Here is a 25,180-nt window from a genome sequence, read left to right as displayed (position 1 = left end):
TATACACTCAGCTTTATTTTTCTACCATGTAAATGCTTATACCACCCCCTCCAGAAAGGTTACAAGAAGGCTGAAACCTCTATCAGTTTCCGGGTCTGACACGTAATCTTTAGCTTAGCAAACAAAGATAACTGCCCTGGAGAAGAATGTTTTTCTTAATTTTGCCAGCAGTGAGACAAATTACAACCAGTTCATTCAGAGTGGAATTAACAACACTAAGGGCCAGGACAAGGGACAGAATGGAAGCTACCATAAATGCCATCCTTACCTCTCCAAAGCTGTTTCAACAGATGAAAGGTCACGGCACTCTCCCCAAATCCCCTCTGAGTAACGAGAGTACATGGGACCAGCTTGGAATTCTGCAATCATGGTCTAAGCCAAGGGTATCAAACTGGTTTGGCTTCCTGGGCCAGATGTGGACCATGGGGTCCTCAGACCCACCTCTGGCAAGAACTGTAATTCCCAGCTGTACAGAGCCAAGAATTGGCTGTTGTCTACACTCTCATTTCAGTAGATCAAGTGCTGTTGATCGGATTTGTAATGTACAGAGAAGGTGACAGCAAGCAAAAGCAGAACAGAATGGAGATGCCAGCTTGTTCAGTCTCTAGAAGATGGCCTGTTAACCACCAGACTGAGTAGAGAGTGGAGCTTCCTAACCCTCTCCTCAGAAGACCAAGGAAAGAAAGGAATTGTAACTTAACCCTTTCTCCTTTTATAAAACAAGGAGGGACCAGAGTCAGTGAACATTATCACAGTCCTAACTTTTACGGTATACCTGAAACAAGTTAAAGGCAATAACTTTTTTAATAGGTTTTGTACACATCAGTTAAATCCAATGATACAACTCTCCCCACATGTACATACATGAGTAGCACCAACACCCTGGTGCTTCTACATACTAAGGTCATGCACCCCTAAGTTCCAAGACACAGGAGAGCTACCCAACTTAAATTTCAGAAAGGAAAAATTTATCTTATCCTGGAATTCCATATGCCAGTAGATTGAAACCCTCAAAGTTAGAGGGAAACTCAGAATGACTTCTATTTTTACAATTTATCTACACTACAAAATGTACATAAACAGCTGTTTCAGAATACCTGCTTTGGGACATTTCCAAGCATGAACAAGCTGTAAAAGTTTTCTATAACTACCAAATAGTCTGAGCCTCAGAGACAATAAAGGTCTCTCAAAACTAAATGTTTGTTTTGATACAACCTTCATTTCAGTCCTACTAACGTGTTATAAGATAGCTTTACCCCAGAAGGCCTTGCACCTGAAATCAGATAGCTACGTAAAAACCATCACCCCTGCGGAAAAAAGAGGGCACAGGCTGGTGAACTTGCTTTCAAGGGACAGGCTTTAAAAGAAAAGGGGCATGGTTCTATAGACGGAGACAAGGTGGTCAGTTTAGCTGCAGAAAGTAAAAGTAACAGAAGGTATAAAAATTCAAAATGAGGGGAGGGGAGAAAAACAAAGCCCCAAAGGAATAAGGCAAGAAGATGGGAAACAAAGTAGATTTAATGTAGCGATGGAAGAGGAAAGGCTGCACAGAGATTTCAATGATGATTATGTGCCTAATTCATGCATTTTATGTGCACGGAGACAGGAAACCACAGATCAGACTCAAAATATAGTTACAGAAAAGGCAAATATATGCAGCAGTAACTAGTGCAGTTGGTGAGAGAAGAGAGAAAAGAACAGGAGACTAAATAAGTTGCTACCACAGGTAAAGGTGAGAAGTGACCAAGATAAGGACAAACCAATAATACAGGCTAAGCTTAAGTTAAAAAAGAAACAACAAGGTCTTGCCAAAAAAAGCAAAAGAGGGTCAGAGGAGTACAGTAAAAGGTCACGCAAAGAACACAATAAAAGTACAACTGTTGGTGCACACAGAAAGGATTATATTTTGAACAGACTGCTGCCATCCCCACACATGGAACGCAGGGCGTACGGACCAATAGCACCAACACCCAAAGCAGTTCAGTTTTAGAGAAACAGCTTGAAATGGCAGTGGGACACCCCAAAACAAAACACCAGAGACAGCCAGGCTAGACAGGGAAATGCCACAGCCACGGCAAGTCTGGTCAGAGAAGCTAGAAGTCGTCAAAACCGGAGCGGACGGAAAGGTGCGAGCGGGCGGCGAGGATGAAGCCGTTTGAAGTCAAAATCAACTCTGCCTAGAAAATCGGAAGCCACCACCCGTTAGGGCAGGTAGATGGAAGAGGAGAAGGAGGGGTGACAAGCCCCAGCACAACCAGTGACCGCCTGTGCCAGCAGCAGCAACACCCGGGAAAACAGGCCGTGCTCGAGTCCGCCGGTGATGCTGTGCTCTGCCGTTTCTTTCTCTCCATTGCGATCCGCGGGGCCTACACGGACATCCCGCCTCCTCCCGCACACGTGCCTCCCCGCCGGTGCCCGGCCCCCCGGCCTCGCACGAGGGAGCCGCGCGCCAGGCTCGCCCGCCCGGACAAACCCCGCCCGGCGCCGCGCCGCGCCGCGCCGCTCTGCTCTGGGCCGGGCCGGGCCGGGCCGGGCCGGGCCGGGCCGGGCCGGGGGCGGCTCAGGGCAGAAGCGCGATGGGGACAAAAAGCAGCGAGTCGCCGCCGCGGCACGGCGCCTTCCCGCGGCGCCCGCGCAAGCGCAGCAGGCCCCAGGCAGGCCTCGGCCGGCCCGCGCCTCGCTCCGCTCCCCGCAGCGCCGGGCCCTGCCGCGCGCCCGCCGCCGCCCCAGGCCCCGGCTCCGCCGCCCCAGGCCCAGGCGCAGGCCGCGCCGCCCGTCGCGTCCCGCTGCTCCCCCAGCGGCGGCGGTGGCAGGCCCGGCCCGGCTGCCCCCGCGCCTCAGCACCGGCCTCCCGCGCGCGCACCCGCCCGGGCCGCCCGCCTGCCTCACCCGTCAGGACTCCGGCGGGGCCTGGAAGCAGCACGAACGGCTCCGCAGCGCACAACAAGCCGCTCGCAGCGCCGCTGGCCACGCCCCCGCCCCGCCCGCCGAGCCCCATTGGCTGCGCGGCCCACGTGCCAGAGGAGCCATTGGAGCGGCCGCCCGCCCGTCACTTGCGGACCGGAGGCGGAACCTCCCGGTGGGGGGGAGGGGGTCCGGAGTCCCCCATCCTCAGTCCTCCCTCCATCCCCGGCGCGGGCGGGCGGAGACTTGCCCCGCGGGGCTTCCTCGCTAGGCCAGGCCGCATCGTTCCCTGGGCTGCGTGCAGCACCCCCGCCGGCCTCGCGGGGCACCAGCGCGCCCGGGAGCCCCTGGTGTCAGCGCTCCGTGGGGGCTGGACGAGGCACCTCTTCCTTGTCCACCTCGTGAGGCAAAGTGCGAGGTGGAGCCGGCGGAACGGCCTTGCAGGCGCCAGGGTTTCTTTCCTGCGGGGCTGGGGTTGGCATCGCGGGAGGTTTGCCCGCAGGGCCTGGAGGGCAGGAGACACGCGTTGTAGTGGTGACGAGCAGCAAGGCCCAGCTTGGGGGTGGTAGTTGGCACCATTCACACTTGTTGGCCCTTCCTCTCTGTCAAACAAAAGGACATTTTTGGCCAGAGATAATCCATGGGCGCCCCAAACAATCCATTTTTCATAGGGGCGGGTTTGTAAAATCCCTTCCACGTCCCTTCCCGTCAAGCATTCAATCCCACTTCCATCTGCAGGGATGGAACGAAACGCCCCTCACTCTCCGTGGCTGCTATTTTCAGCACAATAAGGCAGTACGGGTTGAAATCTAAAAAGGAAAATGCCTGGAAATGCTCTTCCTTGACGTAAAGAAATGGACAGGATAAAACTCAAGATAAAGGACATCAGAAAATGATTTTTTCTTCAATTTTTGTGAGATATTTTTCTTTACAGTAAATGTTACGCAAGCGCAAATGTATGATTCTGTATTTAATAATAATATACGTCGCAGCTGTAAATGTGAGCTAACGCTTTTTGGTGGAATGCAGGTAAATTTGGATCTGCCAAAGGTATACAATTGAGGTGATATGATCACACATACAGATGTGTTTGCTGTCATCCATCCCTGTATCTGTATGTGGACTGCCCATAAATTGTCATTATTTTGGAATACATGAAAAATCAGAAACTGAAAATGCAAATAATTTTCTTCAAGCCATCTTGAGTTTTAATAGATTTCAACTTTATTAATGCCAATGGTTTTGTTTGGCACTTCTGGACTCATGAATACTTAGTTTGCTGGTTGCCCAGTGAATCCTATTCAACTAGTCATGTTCTAATGGCCCGTAAATTTGGGGCTATTCTAATTTCCAGTTTGCGGACATGACACTGGCATTTGGAGCAGCCCCATCTCTGTCACAGGCTGGGGGGACACCTGATCATGTAGAAAGTATTGAGAGGCAGCTTCATACCAGCTTTAGTAAAAAAGACTAACCATTAGGGGAGGGAAGCCATGACATTACATTAGCCTGACTCTTCTTCCTCACGGTTACCTTGGGAAGGCTCCACATGATGTACATTTCAAACCTGGCTGATCCTGATATAGAGGCTTTGTGAAAATACTGAAGATATTTGGACACCTGCCATCGCCTGAATTTGCTGTTTGCCAGCTATCATGTTACAGTTTTCTCACTCATATGATGGCAGCCTTCTGTTATCACCAGTCTTGGGTTTTCTCAAATAATACTGAGTTTAATCCTCACAACTGTCTCTAGAAAGGTCATGGGTGTCTTAAAACCCTTTCAGTCTCCAAAACCCTCTGAGCCCTTGAAGTCCAAACTTCAGCTCAGAGTGAGGCCATACTGAGTCTTTGTCCTGTTTTACCACGTGACATTTTTATGCCATGGCATCACTTCATAACACAAGCATATATTCAGTTGCAGTGCAAGAAAACCGTTGTTGTGTAAAGTTGTGATGATTTGAAGCAGCAGCACTTTTGATTTATGCTTTTTTTAAAGTGTGGTGTTATATTACTGCAGTGTCTTAGATCTGTCATGATGTTTTGATTCAACATACTGACACATCTGTGTAGTGCTTTCATGTTGCATTATGATATGGAATCAAAAAATGTGATGCTCATTGGCACAGTGCTACCATGATGATGCAGTGTGGTGACATTTAGCACATCATAAAACACATTGAGTCTAGTATGTTGGCATATGGAGCATGAATTATTTTTGGTGCAATTAAATCATATTGTATTGATATTTTAAGAAAATTGAGAACATGACTGCTCTCTATAAATACATTATAGGAGAATTTAGGAAGGGAAGGGAGCTGTTTAAGGTAATGGACAAGGTTGGCATAATAACAAATGGGGACAGTGTGGCTTGAATAAATTTAGGCTGGAAATTAGAAGACTTATAAGCATCAGAGTGAGATTCTAGAAGAGCCTTCCAATATGAGTAGTGGAGGCAAAATACCTAACTAGTTTTAAAATGGAGCTTGATGAATGTTGTTGGCAATCCCTTGATTTGAGGATGATCTTTACCACATCTTACTGATGGATCTTGAGTTGACATAAGTGTTCAATCCTTGAGCCACAGATCCGTCCACAGAAGTTGCAGGTCTTTCTGCAGGGCGGAGTTGGATGTACGCTGGGATTTCACTCATTTTCCTTCCCCTGCTCTCTCTCCCGTGCTTTGAGAGCAAGGCGTTTTACCTCAGAATTGGCTGCCACTTGGTTGAGGTTCCAGTGCCATTGGAGTGAGTTGGCACCCAGCTTTTCCCAGCTCTTGATGTTGGCATCTGTTTTCTTGTGGTCTGCCTTGAATGTGTCCTGGTACCATTTCCTCTGGCCACAAGAGCTCAGGCTATAGCTAAACTGGGAGTAGAGCACTTGTTTTGGGAGTCAGGAGTCAGACATCTGCACACATCCAATTCAGCACGGCTGGTGCTTGAGGATCGCCAGCTCGTGGCTGGTAACTGGTTTCAGCAAAAATATTGGTGTTTGTGTGGCTGTCTTCCCATTTGATGTGGAGGATTTTCTTGAGCCTTGATCAACCTATTCATAGGATTATTTGACATGGATGCCTGAACGTAGCCTGGCACTGGAACCAGAAGGTCCTTTCCTTGTCATGTTCCTATGACACTTCAGCAACACCATGACGTTTAAGACTGGGTAATGAGGCTGTAACACTGGAGAGTGAAAGGGGTGTTGGTCGTAGCCGTGTTGGTCTAAGAACATAGGCAGACAAAGTTATTTGGGTAAATTTGGTATTTTTTATAAGCCCAACTGAGTTGGTGTAATAAAAGATACCAGATTTATTCAAAGAAACTTGTCTGTCTTTGGAAAGTGCAGTGCACTGGAAGATGCACACTGGCTTCACATTGAAACGATGCTGGGCAGAGCTCTAGGGCCCTGCTCCATGTTACATGCATTGCACAATTAACGAGTTACTCGCACAGTAAATTTAGACAGGCCACAAGTGCACACTAATTATCATGCAATTAACCAGTTAATCGTGCAATAAATCTGGTCCTCCCACGCATGCAAAAAGTCCTTATCACACCATCAAAATGTCTATCCAGCTGTAGAAAGAGGCAACCAGTCATGAAGCCGCTGCTCGAGAGCTCTCCCGCCGGTTTCTATCGGGTGCGGCGGGGACAGGACAGGCTCCCATGCGGCTGGGCGCGCAGGGACCGCCGCCCGGGGAAGCCGCCAGGGGGCGCCAAGCGGCCGCGTGACGAGCCGGGCTTGCGCCACCGCGCAGGGCCCCACGTGACCACGCTTCCGGCCGCACGCGCGGGGGGCGGGGCCCGCTCGGAGTCACGTGGCCTCGTGCGCTGCCGGGCTGTGAGGACGCCAAGATGGCGGCCAGCAACTACTACAGCTTCCCTCACGGCGCCGCCGGGCCGCAGTACAGGTAACGGGGCCGCGCCCCAGCTCCGCCCCGCTGCTTTGCTCGGGGCCGGCCCGGGTGGCGGGAGGTGGGTGTGGGGCGCAGCGGCGAGCCGCGCGGGGAAGCCCGGGGCGAGATTGACCCGCCCCTGCCGAGCGCCCGTGGCTCCTCGTCCGCCTGCGCCGCTCCCCGCCTCCTCCTCAGAGCCCGGCCGCGGTGCCCGCTTCCTGCTGCCCGCCCGCTGCCTCCGCGGCTCTACTTGTCGTCGTCCTCCCCCTGCCTCCTTCCCCGCCCCTCGGGTGCCCTCCGTCCCGCGCCGGGATGCCTCGGTCCCCGCAGCCGCTGGGGCTCCCGGCTTCTTCCGCACCGAGGCTGGAGGCTACACCTGCCGGATCCCTTCTTCTCCATCATCCCTGGAGAGCGGATTTCGGTGCCTGCGTCATGCTCCAGCACCGTCGGTCCTCTCCGTGTCTCCCTAGGCTTGCTGCCTATGAGGATTTGCTCCCGTGCTCTTCCTGGATTTCTTTGCCCTCCACTACATCCCCCCCAAAAGAATCCTCTGTTTCAGCCCGGGAGCGCACCCTGGCCGCTGTCATCTTGCCTTTTCCAGGGTTCCCTCGGGCTGCATGTTTTATTGCTTTTCTGAATGATGTTTCTCTCCCTTATTCTCCTCCCTCCCACTGCACTCGTCATCTTTTACTGTTCACTTCTTTTTTCTTCCTGGGTTGCTCACTTCTCTATCTACTTCACTTTCTTGGGGTGCTGTATGTCCTTCCAAGTACCCCATTTGCTTCCCTTTTGTTCCTTGTACGCTCCATTTTCTCTAAGGCTTCCATTACTGTGGGTTGCTGCCTGTTCCGGTGATGCTTCAGGCCTGCTGTTAAGGATTTTACTTAATCTCTTCTCTGTCATCCACCTTCCCTTGGACGTCCCTTGTCAAAGGATCCTTTTGTCCGTTCCTTCTAATGATAACTATATTCCCTGCTTTCTTTTAGCAATTCCCTTTTCCGTTTCCATAGTGTTTTCATTACTTCTACCCTCTCATCCCTTTCTCCAAGATCTCACCTCGTCATTTTCCTGAGATGCGTTGTCTCCTCCAGGAATTCCCTTTTCCTGCTTCCTATAAGTAAAACTCTCGCGCTACCTCATGGTTTCTCTTGCAAAAGTACGTCTTCGCTGCAGAGTTAAACCCCACTTAGTAACTCCAGTTATTTCTTTCAAATTAGCTTACTAAAATAAATCAAGTTGCTATGCTCACAGTGAGGTTGCATTCGTTTGTATGTAGTATTTTTTTAGAGGTGCATTGATGTATTGGTGGCATATCAGATCAGCAATGGTAAAAGGAAAATTAACATTATCGGTAGTTGGGTTTTTTTGGCCAGTATAACAAAGAACGTCACCTGTAAATTCCCCGTGCATGCGTGCATGTGGCCAGGAGTGCAGCCCAGCAGCTTGGAGAGCAGTGTCTGGCTGGTAAGTCTGTGGAGAGGAAGGGGTGTGGGGGGGAGCAGATGGGGGGGCCCCCCATGGTGAGGGAGGGGCTTAGGCAGGGGCAGATGTTGCCCAGCCAGGGTGGTGAATGCAACCCTGGGACGGAGCGCGATGCAGGGCAGATCAGCAGGTGACTTGTCTTGGGAGGGGGGCTCCCTGTCACACAGTCCCCTGGGAGAGGAATGGGGGGCATGTGGCCCCCCTAGACTTGTGCATAGGACAAGCTGCCTGCTGCAGGCTTGGGGCCAAGGGCTGTGCTGGCTTCTTCCCAGTGGAAGGGAGGCTGGGCAGGGGCGGGGTGGGTGGATGGTGCTGGGAGGGGTGGCTATATACCACCCTGTAGCCACCCCTCACAGTGCCATTGCCACCCACAGTGCGCAGCCTGCCCTTGCCCTGCACACATCTGGGGGGCACATGCCCCCCCCATACCTTTCCAGGGGTGCATGCAGATGCAGGGAGCTGCCTCCCATGGGCCTGATGAGCCACCCACAGGTCTGCCCTGCACCCCGCCTCATCTTAGGGTCCTGGCTGAGCAGCCCCTGTCCCTGCCTCTGTCTGTCACCATAGGTGCCTTGATCTGCACCCCCCATGCTCTTCCCTCCGCCCTGCCCCTTCACCCTCCACAGACTTACCAGCTGGGCACTTCTCCAAACTGCCGGGCTGCATTCCAGTAAATCAACTATTGAATTGGTATCAGCCGAAATGGCTGGTTAATAATCAGCCATCGGTATCTCAATCAAGAAAATCTTTATTGGTGCACTTCTAGTAGTTTGATTTCTGGAGGCATACCTAATGGTTTCCAGCTCACTGCAGTGAGCCAAGCCATTCTATGAATTCTTTCCCAGTGAATTTTGGGCTAACTTGTCCATCCCTACAAGGCACTGAGAGAGGATTCTAGGAAGGCTTTTGAAGAGTAGCAAAATCCCCTAAATTATCACTCCAGAGTAGAGACCTTCCAAATGCATGATTTCACAGATTTCATGGAAATCGCATAATTGGCAGTCTCCCATTAAATAGCCGGTTCCCCATGAAAAAGCACAAGGAACTGGTTATGTTCAAAGAGCTGGCAAAAAGCGATCTCCTAGAAGGGTGAGGGAAGGTGGAAGGGAGCAAAGAGAGAGAGGAAAAAAAAAAGACTGCCTGGCTCCTGAAATGTGGGGTGAGGGGGAAGTGGCGGGAAAAGTTCCCATCTCTCTTTCTCCAGAAGGGGATGGGGGAACAGGGAAAAGCCTGCTAGAAGTCCCCTTCTGAAGGGAGAGGTGGGGGTGGAATGACAGTCAGAGCCAAGCAGATCAGAAGCTGAACCCCTGACATCAGCTCAGTCCGGGGTCAACCTGGGAAGCCCAGAGGGCTTTAAAAATGCTTGCAGGCACACTGCTGCAGCGTGCCTGCTTGCTTGCGCCTGACAAGGAACAGGCATAGGAAAGGCAGCATCGATTGCACCTGAAGTCAGAGGCACACATGGAAAGGAAAGCTGCTGCAGAGGCAGACCGTCAAAAGAAGCAAGCAACTATGTCCTCCCTCTTTGGGAAGATGACAGACAGCAGGCTGGCAAGGCAAGAGGCAGCATTTTCCCTTGTAGAAGCTTTTGCAGTAGCGAACATCCCGCTGAAGAAGCTGGATCACCCGAAGCTGAGGGAGGGGCTACCTGAAACAAAACGTATCAAATGCTGGCAGTTTTCCATGTACTAACAAGCTGCACCAGAACCATCTCCCTGCGGTCATCACTTCACACGTCGAGTCCACAAAGACTGCCCTGTCAGAGTATTGAGTCCTTTTCTGTTATGGATGATGAAGCTACTGACCCTCAGGACAACTACCTGCTGCATGTTTTATTTGTCCTGGGGAGCTGGACTGACGGGGATGTCCTTGTACTTCAGACTGAGCCTGTCCTCCTCACCTTGGTCAACTTTTCCACCGTATCTCAAGCCATAGTGAAGGTACTTTACAACTATGGCATTAACTTTAACCAGGTCTCAGTGTTCCTGTCCGATGGTGCCACGTATATATGCAAGGCTTTCTCCGATGTGCTCCAAGGAATGCTGCCCAACACTGTTTGTGCGCGTTGTAGGTGATATCTGACGCATGCGGTTCCCTGAGGTGGACAGCCTGGTGTCCTCCTTCAAAAGAGTCTTCAAGCACTGTCCAGGGCGTAAAATCTGCTACAGGGACTCCATCGCCAGTCAGCGTGGGGACCAGTGTGCCATTGTGTCCCTGCCACCGGACACTGTCCTCACCTGGTGGAACTTGTGTTTCAACCCGATCCATTACCAAGCCAAGCACATGCAGTACTACTAGCGGTTCATGAATGAGGAGCTGGACATGGTGCCCAACACAGAGTGCCTATTCAACCTCCAGGATCTCTTAAGGTGAGCTGACCTTCGGGATCAAGTGACGTTTGTTGCTGATGATGCCACCCAGTTCATGAAGCTCCTGACGTGGTTTAAAGGAAGGCAGGCTGTGATCCATCAGACATACAGTTAGGGGTGCACTGATAAAGATTTTTTTGGCTGATACCGATGACCAATTATTAACCAGCCATATTGGCCAATACCAATCCCCAATAGCCAATATGCAGCCTGGCAGCTGGTAAGTCTGTGGGAGGGAAGGAGTGTGGGGAGGGCAGATTGAGGCCCCCACAGTGAGGGAGTGGGTCTGGGGTGGGGTGCAGGGCAGAGCCACAGGCAGCTCGTTTGGGGGGGTGGTGAGAGGGGTGGCTGTAGCCCACCCTGCAGCCACCCCTGCTAGCGCCGCCTCTTGCCCTGCCCCTGCCTGTCCTGAATGCAGCCCTGGCCCAGCCTCCCTGCCAGGAAGAGACCAGTTCAGCCCACCCTCACCTTGTGCACAAATCAGGGTGGGGGGCACATGCCCATGCCTGCCCTGGGAGCGTACAGTGACAGGGAGTTGCGCACTCATTACTGCATTCATCAGTCATATTATTGGTGGCACTTATTACCACGGCATTTATTGGTGACATTACTGGCTACACCAGCTAAAGGAAGCCAGTTCCTTTTATCGGTGCCAATCTGATATGGACTAATATATTGGTGCACCTCTGCATAGAACAAACTGATGGACTTGATCAGCTGGGTGGAAGACAGGGCATCACAAGAACTGTCAAGCTGTCCTCAGGAAAACCAACAGAGATGAGCTGTTCCAGGCAGTACCTGTAAAACTCAGCCAATATTACAGATCTTACCTGTCCCTTCCACCATGGTTCAGATACCCAGCTGCCCCCTTCCTGTGTGCTGTTTGTATTTTGGACCCCAGCCAGGTATTTCTGCTGAGCTGGGGCCCTCAGCTCCTGAAAGCAATCCTGGGATGGTGGCCAGCCCATGATGGTGACTGTGCTGTTCACATAAACTTTGTGCAGGAGTGCCAGATGCCTGTGAGTGTGTCTGAATTGTTGAACTCTGTCTGTGACTGGTTTCCCCACCTGTATGCCCTGGCAAGGCACTGTCTCAGCATCCCACCAAACTCAGTGGATGCTGAACATGCCGTCTCTGCCTATGGACAAGTGTTCAACCCACAGAGGCAGGCAGTGTCCCTCTCAAAAGTAGCTGGATGCAGCATGGTTATGTTTAATACCTGAACAGCCTCTCTCAATGTTAGCATGGGTTTCAGTTACCTACTTTTTTAATGTCTTGCAATAAACTGTATATAGTTGGTGTTCCTTCCAGTTCCTGTTGTGGTGCATAGTCAGGTTTATTTTCCAAAGGTTTTTCTGTGTATAGTTTTAACTTAAATGCTGATTTTAATAAAGTGTATATAGTTGGTGTTAGTAAAGTGTTGGCTTTCCTTTTTAATAAAATTTACAGTTGGTACAGTTTTCATGGTCTCTGTTGCTTTATTTTAGCCAGGTAGCTAGCTTTACAATTCAGTTGGGTATCAGGTCTAATTACCACACTTAAACTGTTTGTTTACCCATTACTTATCACCCTCCTGAAGGGGGTGATAATTACTGAATTAACAAGTCAGGCAGCTTGGGGTAGGGCTTTCAGTCAGTGCCTGGGTGGGACTTGTGGCACCCGTCAGCCAATCGGAGGCATGGGGGGCCCTCTTTGCTCTGCCTTCAAAATGGTTTTCCCCAGTCATGAAATTGTGGGGGGGCCCAGCCATGTTACAGCCATGTAGTTGATTGCCAGGGCCCATTAATTTGGTAGGTCCCTACTAAATAGCAGTCCTGTTAACAGTTGATGACCTGTGCTAATGTGGGACCAAGTTTACATTACAAAGTTTTGCTACGGAACTTGGAGTGTGTGCGCACACACAAGGCTCCTCTGCTGTGGCAGATTCCTCCCCTCTGGTAACAGTTGCTCATCTCTGCCAAGTGAAGTAAGCCTTCTGTTGGCAGCCAGCCGAAGGTGTAGGAAGACACATCTCTGCCTTCAATTGGCTCCTGGAGTCCATTCAATAGCTATTGTTCTCCCAGAGTTTGCTTCATGGTTTGGTAACAGCTACTGTACTACAGCCAGGTGGAACCATCAGAAGTGCACAGGTGCACATGTGTTCTGGTGGCTAGGTTCTGGTACAGGCAGCTTGGTGTAGATGTAGTCCAAGCCTTAGCATATGGCCCATATGAGGAGCAAGCAAATTATTATTTTCAGGAGTTATTTTTATTGGAAAAAAGCTTCCTTACTGTTGGAACAATGAAGTAGTGGAACAGACTCTGTGGGGAAGTTTAGGAGTTTCCTTTATTGGGAGTTTTCAGAAAGGTTAATCAGGGAAGATTCAGGAGTAGCATTCCTGCAGAGAGTTGGACCAGATCACGCTTGAAATCCCTTCCAGCCCTTATGACTTTCATTTAAAGTTCTGGAGTGCACAGAGAAAGCAGATAAATAGCTAGAATTAACTTTGCAGTAAAGGTATGTCCCTAGGGATCCCCATTTCCTTGGTTGGCCGCAAACAGACATCACTTTTGTGCTGCCATAATTTTTGTTATGGCAGCATAAAATCTAAGTGAACAGACTTTTTAGTCCTTTATCGTGTCACAAATGCCCAAATCTGTGAATGCAGAAGGCATGGCAGGATGATTTGGGCACCATGGGAATCCCCAGTAGGTCCAGGTGGCAAGAAACGCATGCCCTGAGAATCCTCCTGCAGGACCCAGTTGGGCATTGCCTACAAATGTGAAAGGGAGGGAATGTGCCCCAGGAGTCCCTGTGCTGGGGATTCCCATGGTGCCCAAATCAGCCTGCCATGCCTCTGCTTATCATGCATGTTTACAAGTAGGGAATCCTTTATGATAGTTCCCTCTCTGTGATTTCAGACAATGCCCTAACATGGGGCAGCAGGAAATGCCTTCCCTGGGAATTCCCACTTTCACACCTGCAGATAACTGGATTGCAGATGTGTGCTCCAAGGGTTGCAGGTTTGCGGATGGGTTCCTCTCCTTCCAGACATGTGCCCTGAGTTGGGGTGCTGCGCTTGTGGCCTTTGTCCTGCAGGGTCAGGTCCCTAAGCCTTGGGAGCAGCCAGGGCCAATCCTATGGGATGACAGCCCCCACAACACCAAGAGATGCCAATGAAGGTACATATCCTGGCACAGCTGCTCCCACACCAAACACAACATCTGTTTATACCCTTTTTTTCCCCAAGTGTTACCTACCTCTTTCCACCTAGTTGCTGCCCAGAAATTTTTTAAATTATTCCTGGATTTTAAAAACATTTCCTCTGAAAGTTTAGCAATATTTTGTTTTTCCCTTCCTATCAGAATAGCTCCCAAATAAACATACGGGGATGAAAGGAAAGAGCAAGTCTTCCAACTGGAAATTTACTTCTCTCCACTCCAGTATTTCCAAGGAGATTTGCCTCGGTCCCTCTTCTGCCCCAGCACATCAGCTCTGAAGCATTTGGCTACATGAGTGTTTTTAACGTGTTTGAATTAGGTACTTAATTTTTTGAAAGACCTACTTTTAGTATAATTTGACTCTCTTCAGCATTATTATTAAGTAATTTATTAGCATTAAATATTGGGACTTGCTCACTAATGCAGTTAAAATCCAGTCCCTTCTTCCTTTGGTGGTGCATAGGGGGTGCATGCTCACTCCCCGAGATGATTGGGTGTACACCCCATGGAAGCGCCAGCTGCGAAACCAGAAGTGCCAGTGGACGTGCGTTTCTGATTTTGCCACTGGTGGTCCCAAGCTCAGCAATTGGCTACTGGGGGACCCCCCTCCTTTGGCGATCTGGTGCCCCCCAGACTCGGGAGGCACCAGTTGCCCATGCCGCCTTCTCAGTTTGTCTAACACTATTGATTTCTTTTTGGATGGCCATGGAGAACATTAAGATGTCCCAGAGTTGATGGAAAAAGAGTGATTTTATTCTTTTGTTTCTGTGAAGCATGTAAGCTTGAGAAAAACAGTAGGGCATGTGAGAGTTGTGGCACTTTGTACGCTTTCTTAATGAGCAGTAATTTGCCACTACTGCTGATACTATCCTTTTTGTAATAGAAAGTGCTTGTGGATTTGGTTTTGTAGGAGCACAGCATTTGATTTTTTTTTTTTTTTTAACTGTATTTGTACTCGGTATCATCACCATTATTGGTGGGTTGCTTCCCAGTCCTAGCCTTTTTATAAAGATACTGCATGCTATCAGCCTTGCTTGGCCTTCTCTTCTAAAACTAACACAGTAATGACTGCAATCTCATGAGGAAATACTTTGAATTTGCCACTCTGTCAATAGGAAAATTCAAGTTGTATTTCTTGTCACTCTCCACTCCTAAAACCTAAATTACATAAAGCTTTCAAAGGGACTACTTAACAATAATACATATGAATTAACTAAGACAAAATGTTTACAAATTGTAAAAACTTGAATGCAGCTATTTTCTCTCCATTTTGGAGTGTTCAGTAAAATGTACACAAGTGCATGTATATTAACAGGGAGTTGTGAACAGCATATTGGCTCCTTTAGGAGCGGTTGTTTGATATAGCAGCTTGTCAATCTTGGAAGGATTGAATGGTTAACAAACTCCTGAGTGTCCTGGATTTTTTTTCCAATGTTGAAGTTTAACAAACAGATGATCTGTTCAATAGTTCTGTTGTTGAAGCTTCAAAGTTGCATGCACTAGTAATACAGGTCCATCAAGGAAGATCGTCATAATAGGTTTCTTCTTTTCTAAGTTTTTAATGAGTTGAGTAATGAGGCTAATGAAGAATGACCTGGTGTTAGAAACAGTTCCAGTTTTTGAAAACATTTGCCTGTGACAAATTAATGGTTTTCTTTTTTGCAAATGAGAGTTTAAATTATAGAAAACAGTTGGGGTGTACAGTCACAGTACTTTCCAGGTTACTATTCTGAAGTGGATAGAGTGGAAGAGTGAATTTTTCAAGACTTTTCTGCAGAATGAAGTTCCTGTCTGTTACTCTGGTGCTGATTCACAAACCTGTCAGTGCTGTCAGATCTGAAAAAGAGTAATATAGTATTTAAACATCAAAAGTAATGAATGTAATAAAAACAAGTTTCCCCCCACCCCTGTATTTCCTGTGAGAATCCTATTTACTTCTCTTTAGAAGGTACTAGCTGGTATGTAGAATCTCTGTAGTTAGTGACAGTACTGTCCATGTTAGATAGCAATGTTAGAATGTTAATACCCTGACGCTATTAATGCTACCACTTCTGACTGCTTAAAGGAGCACCTTCCCTAATTCAAATGGTCTTTTCTGCTGGAAGATATTTAGCATGCTGAAAAAAGCATTGCAAAGTTTTTAACTACAATACCAACAAGGGAAACCATTCTATTTTAATTTGCAGGTACCATATTATAAGGATGTTTTTAAGCATACTGTGTCCAATGGACAGCTGCAAATCCAAGGCAATTAAATTATTTCATACTTTGCAATTTCTTCAGGTTTACTTATACTCCCAGTTGTCCTTCATAAGTTGGCTTTTTTCCCTGAGAAGTAGCTAAGAAGAGGTAATTATTTACCCCTTTATAAGGCAGCATACAATAACTTTCAAAATGGCAGCCCACAAAGCGCAAGAGCCCCTCCTCCCCTAAGTCTTTCCCATTTCAGATGCTCTAAATCAAGTTAAAATAGCCTCCAATTTTAGGCTGGAAATCAGAGTGAACAAGGAAGTATGACATGGGGCATCTGCAGTAGGCAGGCACAACAGTAAAATAATTGCAATCACCAATATATATATAGTCACACGTATGCATGAGAGACAAAATGATTCTTCCATGTTATTCAGCACAGGTGAGTCTTCACCTAGACAACTTTGTTGGGCAAATTGGAAGGAGTCTAGCAGAGAGCAACATTAAATAGTACACTTCTCGAAAACATGAATTATAAGGAAAATTTGGAAGAATTGGGATTATGACTTAGACTTTTTCTCAAAAAAAAAAAAAAGGCAGGTATTTGATAACCATCTTCAAATACATGAAGGAGTGTTACAAAGATGATGGTGATAGATTTCTGACATCCCTTTCACCCTGTTATTCTATGATTTTCTGTAAATACAACTTTTTACTCTTTATTGTGAAATATAATTTACTTTGAGGTATCCCTTTATTTTATTTAAGTAATAAGCTTGTTAGATGCAGCTGAGAATGTATCGAGGATTGGGATTGGGGAGGGGAGGGGAGCAGATTTTTCAGGAATTTTCCTGTAGCTACACATTTGAGAACCAGTCGTATAGTATTGCCAGGTCTGAACTGCACTGTATTTGAGAAAATGGTTGTACGATATAACACTTAAGAATATTAAAATATAAATACTTTTGTCCTTAATATGTGATCATACTGTCATAAAAATCAAAATTTAATTTATTATTACCTTTTAGAACGTCAGTATCTCAGTTGTTTTGCTTTAGAATTGCTTCGTCCTCTGCTGCATGCTCACCTTGGAAGCACACCGTGCGTGACATGCCTCCAAGCAAATCTGTCCATATGAGGGATGACACAAGGACAATTTATGGACATTTGATAGAACTAATAGAATATGAAAGGGGTTTTTTTTAATGCAAGTACACTTTGGATCTTCCTGAATTATTGCACTTTAGGGGCATTTTTGCAGTTACTCAGTGCACATTGTACAAGGCTCAAATTACTCATTCAGATACAATAATTATTGTATAATTGGTAATACCGCTAAAGTGGGCTGTATACCTCTGCTTGGCAAAGATAGTAATGAGCAGATACTGTAGCTAGCTGCAGGAAAAAAGGACGCAAAACATGGACTTTTGGGAAAAATGTGTAGCATTGGAAACCCATACTATATTGGACTTACAAATGGAGCCATGAATGACGCATGCCCCCCGCGGCTGGGGGGGACACGTTGGCAGTGGGAGTGTGATAGCGGTAAGCAGGGGGTAGCGGCCAGTGGGGATCGCAGACCGCCCACAGACACCATTGGTGGCAGGGTGGTGTTGGCGGTGCCTTTTTGTAGGGGGGCACCACCACGCCGAGGGGTGCATGTGCACTAGGCCTGTGCGAGTTGGCAGTGATCCGATCCGGAGCTTCAGACCAGGTTTCCTCCTCGATCCGGCTGAAGTGGCTTCGAAGCTTCAGAGCCGCCTCAGAGATCCAGCCATAGGGTATAATGGGGAATCAATGAAATATCTATAACTTCGTTGTTTTTTGTCTGATTTGGATGAAACGTGCAGGGATGGTAGCCTCTGCTGAGAGCGTGAAAACTGCCAAGTTTCAAGAAGATCGATGCAGGGGTTTGGGGGGAACTATACCCCAAATTTGTGAAAGTCAAACTCATGTCACGGCTGTGCGTTACAACACGGGTCAAAACTGCAGGGGTCGTAGCTGTTACTGAGGCCACAAAGCCTGCCAAGTTTCAAGAAGGTCAGTGCAGAGCTTTGTGGGGAACTGCCTCTCAAGCTGTGGACAAGCAAAACTCATCCCATGGGTGACACTGCATGTGTTAAGGCACAGCGGGGTGACAGCTGCAGGGATGGTGGCCCCTGCTGTGATGCCTGCCAGCTGTGGAGGCAATTGGTGTAGGGGGGCTCTGGGGCCCTGCACCCCTAGCTGCTGACAGACAAAACTCAAGCCAAGCCTGTGTCTGTCTTGGGGCAATTGATTGTCTGTATTGATGCTTTCCTCTCCTTAGCCTGGTTGTGTAGGTGCTAATTGATGCTCGGTAAGTCATTATGTAGTAGCTAGGTCCTGTGTATTGAGCTGATCCCTGAGTGAATCATGATTGATTGATAACTGGTAACATGGCAGCGCCAGGCCTGCAGCAGTGTCTCCGGTCCCTGCCCCAAGACAGACACAGACAGTCCCACAGCACCCATGGCATGAGTTTTGCTGGTCCGCAGCTTATGGGGCAGTTCCCCTGGAACCCCTGCACCGATCTTCTTGAAACTTGGCAGGGTTTGTGGCTCAGTAAGAGCTACCAGCCCTGCAGTTTTGAACCCTCTGTGTTGTAACACATAGATGTGACAGGAATTTTGCTTTCAATAATTTGGGGTACAGTTGCCCCCAAATCCCTGCACCGAACTTTTTGAAACTTGGCAGGCTTCATCCTCTCTGCAGAGCCTGCCTCCTCTGAAAATGTAATCAAAATCAGACAAAAAAGCAACAAAGTTATAGATATTTTATCGTTTCCCCATTATGCCCTATGGCCGGATCTCCGAGGCGGCTCCGAAGCTCTTCTGGAGCTCCGAACCACTTCAGGAAGCCGAACGAGGCCAGCACTTCAACCTGGATGTGCTGCTTCAGACCCTAAAGCATCCAAAGCTTCTCTGAATCTGAAGCTCTGTCCAAGGCCTCGCACAGCCCTAATGTGCACCCCTTACGTGTTGCCCCTGAATGGAGCAGCCAGAATATTCTAGCAGCTCAGTCTTACTTCCATCAGTAGCATGTGGAGCTTAGTTTGTCCCCTACTAGCTGAAAGACAAAAAATGGGAACCTTTAAGTAGAGTCCAGAGATGATATCACAGTAGCAATTCTATCACTCTTTCACAAGGCAATTCTCATTCATTGTATTGTATTTGTATGCTTTGTAGTTTGGCCAGTTATAATCTAGTTTGAAAATCTAAAAACTCTTGCGTGAGAAAAACGTAGAGGTGCACTATTATTGGTGCCAAGATGGTATGGACCAATAAAGGAAAATTGACATTATCGGCAATTGTCTTTATTGGCCGATGTGGCCGATAACGTCATCAATAAATGCTACGTGCATGTGCATAGCTGCAGCATGCGTGTGGCCGGGAACACGGCCCAGCAGCTTGGAGAACAGAGTCTGACTGCTAAGTCTGTGGGAGGGGAGGGGAGTGGGGCTTGTGCAAAGGCAGTTGTTGCCCAGCTGGGCCAGGGCATGGGGTGGAGCCTGGGTGGCTGGTCTGAGGGGTGCAGAGGTGGGGAAAAGGTCAGGGTAGCTCCCACTGCTGCACATGCCCCCCAGATTTGTGTGTGGGGCAAGAGTGGGCTGCATGCTGGGGCAGGGAGCTGCATGGGCCTCTTCCCAGCAGGGGACCTGGATTGGGGCTGCCTTTGCAGTGGGTGGCAGCAGCACTGGGAGGGAGGGGGCTATGGCAAATTTTGGGGTGGCTGTAGCCCACCCCGTAGCCCCCCCTCCCAGCTCAGCTGCTTCCCGCCCCCACCCTGAGTGCAGCCCTAGCCCCCTGCTGGGAAGAGGCCGGCACAGGCCCCAGCCTGTGGCAGGCAGTGTGCCCTCGCCCATGCATATGCCCCTCATGCTTCCCCTCGGGTGCACGCAGCAGCAGGAGCTGTCCCCCTACCCCCTGCAGTCCCTGGATCAGCTGCCCATATCTCTGGTTAATAATTGGCCATCAGTATTAGCCAAAGAAATCTTTATTGATGCATCCCTAAACCCCCCCAATTTAGTTACTTTTAGTGAATCAGCTTGTGACACTATTATACTAAATTTTAGCGGTGCACCAATAGAGAATTTTTGGGCTGATATCGGTGGCTGCTTTTTAATGAGCCATATCGGCTGATACTGATCTGATTCCAATATGCAGCCGGGCAGTACAGAGGGCAGCATCCAGCTGGTAAGTCTATGGGGGGGGCGGGGGGGGAAGGTTGTGGGGGGGTGGGTAGATCAAGACCTCTGCAGCATGAATGGTGTGTGACCTCAGTGGCTGCAGGAGCACGACAGTGGCGGAAGCCTGGCAGCGGTAAGCTGGGGAGCTCCTGTAGCCGCCACCAACACTGTTGACGGAGGCAGGGAGAGCTGGTGAATACTGACCAAGGGGTGGCGACCGTCGGCAGTGTCCAGTAGGAATTGTGAACTGACAGCAGCAGGGGGGCAAGCAGCGACCACCTGCAGGCACCGCTGACAGTGCCAGCAGCGCCTTTTTGTAGGGGGTGCACCCCCTACGCATTGCCTGTGCCCTGCAGTGACAGCGGGAGTGGGGCAGGGGCAGAGACTGCGCACCCGGAACAGAGCTGGGGTGGAGCCATGAGCGGCTTGTCTGGGGGGGCACAGCAGCTCCTGCCACTCCTCGCTCCCCTGACGGGCATGGTGGGATATGTGCCCCTGGATCTGCATGTGGGGCAAGGGTGGGTTGACACTGCACACTGGGACTGGGGCGCTGCTGGTCTCTTCCCAGCGGGATTTGGGCCAGGGCTATGCTCAGGGCGGGCAGCAGCAATGCTGGGAGTGGGTTATGGGGGGCTGAAGCCAGCCCAAAATTCACCGTAGCCCCTCCAACCTCCCCTCCTAGTGCCGCCACTGCCTGCCCCAAGCACAGCCCCAGCCCAGCCCCCAACTCGGAAGGGCCTGGAACTGCCTCACGCATAGATCCAGGGGCACATGCTCTCCTGGGGGAGCATGAAGCAGCAGGAGCCATCCCCCCCGTCATGCTCCCCTGGACAAGCTGCTTGTGGCTCTGCCCTGCCCTCCACCCTGGCTGTGCAGTGCCTGCCTCAGCCCCACTCCTTCCCTCACCACAGGGGCTTCTGTCTGTCCCCCCCATGCCACTTTCCCCACAACAGACCTGGCTGCTCTCCACGCTGCCAGGCTGTGCTCTTGGCCACCTGCATGCTGCACTGCAGCTGTGAGCATGCGCAGGGCACTTATCGGTGGCATTATCGGCCACATCAACCAAAAAAAGCTGATTGCTGATACTGTCAATTTGCTTAATATTGGTACTGATCTGATATGGGACCGATGTATCGGTACACCTACTAAATTTGCTGACAATTTAAGATAGCAGGTTAATGTCATGATTGTATCTTGATTGTAAACACTATTGACAATTCCTACTATGTAGGTTCTTCTGGATGTTTTGAAACTTTAGTTGTTCCACACTAGACTTTACCTAATAGCTATCTAAAAGTCAAATGATGTACATATATTGTTGGAATTTTTAAATATAAATCACTGGTAATGAGAATCTATTGCAGTATATAGGAGAAAGGATGACAATGTGTGTACTAGGCCTGTGCGAAGCGGCTAGTATTTGGTTCAGATTTGGCCGATTCGGGGGACAGTGATTCGATTTGGTGATTCGAATCACTGTCCTGACTCGATTCTGCCAAATCTCTGAATCGGCCAGGCCAATCCCTCACTTGCTTTCCCAGCCCGGCAATGGCCGCCCTGCCCACCCCAGTTCCTGGCACTTGCTTAAAAAAAAAAAAGCCTTGACTCCCCACTGCCTTCCTTGCTTCCCCAGTCCCACCACGGGTGCCCTGCTCAGGCCAGCTCTGTCCCTTTAAGAAAAAAAACAAAACGAAAAAACCCCCACACTCACTGCCCAGCAGCATTCAGTGAGCACCAGGGCTCTTTTTTTTAAAGTACCAAGCTAGGGCAGGCAGGGGCAGCCATGGGGGGCTGGCAGGGGTCCCCCCATGGTCCCCTCCCCCAGCCCTAATCCCCCATCCCTAGTACTTACCAGTATGGAGTCCCAGCTGCATCTCCCTGCTGCAGCCACAGGGGAGTGCCCAAATCATCAAAGCTTTGAATCTATTCATACCTTTAAATTGGTCCCCTGATTTGATTCGGATTCGGAGTTTTGGCCACCGAATCGGGCCAAATCTCTTCCGAATCAAATCACCACCCGAAACTTTGCACAGCCCTAGTATGTACCATCAACAGCTCTGACAGTTGGGGAACCACAGTTAAAATCGCCTATAATTTTGTGTGGGTCAGCAAGGCACATGATCCATGGAGCCATCATCTGCTGCATCACCAGGCAGATAAGCAGCGTGTCTTCCACCATGGATTTGCCAACACTGAAGTGGGTTGTCATAGACCGGAGGCTGTTGGGTGTAGAGTGCTTCCATAATTTGATGGCAATGCATTCCGGTAGACAAGGGCAGACAAGGCCCTTTAATAGAGAAGGGCACCCTAATTCCAGTATGCTCCTGGAATTACCTATGGGAATCACCATGAAGATGCCCCTGGATGTATAGAAGTTCATCTACCACTGCTTGTTATCCCAGGTGACCATGACAATTCACTTCCATCAGTTGCTACTCATCTCTCTGGCCCAGAGAAGCTGCTAAGTTGTTTAGAGCTACTGCCATGTCAGCCTGGGTGTGCTGTGCTGACCTGCAGCCAGGACATCTTCAAGGCAGCAGCTGCTGGTGCAGAGTAAGAGTGAAACATAGCCATAGACCTCCCTGTGCATGGTGTCCAGCAAGTGTTTCCTCTACAAATTGTCCTCCCTCATTCATTTTATGAACGGTCAAAGCCAAGTTGATCATCTGGGCCTGCTGGTGCTGTCTTTTTCACATAACTTTGAGTGCAAGCTCACAATACCGGCCGAGGACCACATTCGGATACATTCTGAGGACTGGTTGATGGTGGTGGTACAAATGCCAAGTGTTCTGAGCTAGGAATTGAGCAGTCATTATCAAAGTCAAAAGGGAGGTGGTGCTCTCCCCTACCCTGGGGGTCTTCAAGAGGAGACTGGACAAATACCTATCTTGGGTCGTCTGACCCTAGCACTCTTTCCTGCCCAGGGCAGGGGGTTAGACTTGATGACCTGCTGAGATCCCTTCTGACCCTAACATCTATAAATCTATGATAGTTCTCCTGCTCCTCCTCCCCTTCCCCCCCCCAGATTTTTTTACCAGCCCTCCCACCCAGCTTTGCTCAGCACTGAAAAAGTCCTGGGAACCTATGGATGCTTGATTGCTAGAGGCATGCTGGGATGTGTGCTCTCACTGGCCACCTGGCTCGCAGTACGTTTGACTGCTCACAGAGCCCAACTCTGAAGGGCTGCACATGTCCATGCTTATCCTGCAACACTTTGTATCTAGGACAAGCACAGGGACAACTGTGCCCAGGACAAACACAATGTCTGTTAGTACCCTGTTAGGAGTCACTTTATTCATATCTTTTAAAATTAAATCTGTAATGAAAAATGGCAGTCAGAAACTGGGAAAACTTGTTGTTCTTTGATCAAGCATATTAGCGTATTTCAGTGTAGCTCATAAGAATTGCACTTTTGCTATAATTGTCAGTGTAGACCAGTGGTTCTCAACCTTTTTAGACCAACGGCACTGCTCATTAGACTCAAAGCATCCCTCAGAAAATGCCAGTTCTTGGTTTTCACTTCTGTTTTGATTACAGAAAAGCAATAGAGCAATTTTTCTGTTGCAAAGAACTTTGAAAGACCACAGCAGGTCAGAATGTTTTAACATTGTGAATTCCTATTTCAAATCTCAGGATGCTATATAACATCCTGGGTGAGAATCATCTGCTTCTGTTGTGGTAAAAAGGAGAGCCACAAAATTTATATTGGCTTGCAAGAAAATAGTTAAGCTTTATAATTGTTTTGTGCATTGTCACTCATAGGGCCGTCCAGATTCAGAGCTGCCAGCGGCTGCATGCTCCCTGAGCTGCATGCTACAGGTTCCCTTAGCCATGCAGTTTGGGCCCACCCTTCTCTCCCCAGTTGCATTGTACTGGGCTGGACCATGCCACAGAGATACCCCCAAGTCTCTGGACAATAGGTTGCCTGGGCCCTGTGGGCCACCCTGCCCCCTCACAGGCTCCAGACAGAAACTTGGAGCAGCAGCTTAGCAGCACTGGAGCTGCCGTGGTTGCTTCTGCATATTCCCAGATTTCTGAGGCAGCCCCCAGTAAGCATATGCAAGGTATGTGTACACTGCTTTTGCTTCCCCCTTCAATTTGCCACCCTACGCAGCTGCCCATGCTACCTAGCCAGTTCCTCCATTTATACCATTTATACCCTCTCTTTATTTTCTGTCTGTTCTGCTAAAGCTCATGAGGACCTAGGTGCCCTGACACCTGCATTATCCATTGCCTCTAAGACATCTCAGCCCTCAAAGATTTCCACAAATTTCACCTAATTTAAACTGCAACATAATCCAAAAAGACAACAGAAAGGCTTGCCTAGGTCTTGCATAATCCCGAGGACAGAGTGTCTTCTTGCGGCCAGCTATCGAGAGTCTCTCTGGGGGGTCTGCAGGTCTTATTAGGTGATGAAGGGGACATCTTACAGGCCTCATCTTTGCCTGGGTTTTTATAAGCAAATCTGCACTTCCTTTTCCCCCTTGGGTGCCTTGACCATAACATACTTTTCACACCCATAATGTATCGTATACCTTTCATGACTGTCATGCATTCAGTGTCTCTGTCTTTTCTCAGGTATTCCAGTTTCTTGCCCCTTACAGGTTCTGCTTTCAAATGTAAATGTAGTTCCCTGCTTTCTTTGATCATATCAGCCCCTTTAAGCAGTCTGGCCAACCTCCTCTGCCACCTCAGGTCTGTCATGTAGCTCCACCATCACTTAAAAGGGTCCATACTTACGATGCCTGTGCCAGGGCTTTGCCAACAGCAGCACCCTGGACCAGCCCCCTGTACAGCCTCCAGCTCCAGATCCTGGCTGCATGCCACAGGCAGTATGTGCTTCAGGCTGGCCTGCATGCCATATGCACAGCAAGCTCTGGGGTTGGCACATGGTGCTTGCAGCATGCAGGGTGGATCCAGTGCTGTGGATGCTCCAC

General features: G+C 49.2%; 2 protein-coding genes across 5 annotated transcripts in view; one reads left to right on the top strand and one right to left on the bottom strand.

Annotated features, from left to right (window-relative positions):
* ELAVL1 (ELAV like RNA binding protein 1) overlaps window positions 1-2,997 on the bottom strand; it is a 59,302-nt gene extending 56,305 nt beyond the window's left edge. The window contains exon 1 of the mRNA XM_006269325.4: window positions 2,890-2,997. The gene's annotated coding sequence lies outside the window, so the exon portion shown is untranslated. The remainder of the gene's footprint in view (window positions 1-2,889) is intronic.
* Window positions 2,998-6,699: 3,702 nt separating this feature from the next.
* Window positions 6,700-25,180, top strand: part of ZFR2 (zinc finger RNA binding protein 2) — a 124,430-nt gene continuing 105,949 nt past the window's right edge. For all 4 annotated transcript variants that reach the window (XM_014599837.3, XM_019491222.2, XM_019491223.2 and 1 more), the window contains exon 1: window positions 6,700-6,810. In XM_014599837.3, the coding sequence (XP_014455323.1) occupies window positions 6,755-6,810 (56 nt within the window). In that variant the 5' untranslated portion in view covers window positions 6,700-6,754. The remainder of the gene's footprint in view (window positions 6,811-25,180) is intronic.

Source organism: Alligator mississippiensis, chromosome 16, assembly GCF_030867095.1.
Source record: "Alligator mississippiensis isolate rAllMis1 chromosome 16, rAllMis1, whole genome shotgun sequence".
Lineage (NCBI taxonomy): Eukaryota > Metazoa > Chordata > Crocodylia > Alligatoridae > Alligator > Alligator mississippiensis.
Note: the sequence above shows the minus strand (reverse complement) of the source record. Positions and strands in the feature narration are given on the sequence as shown.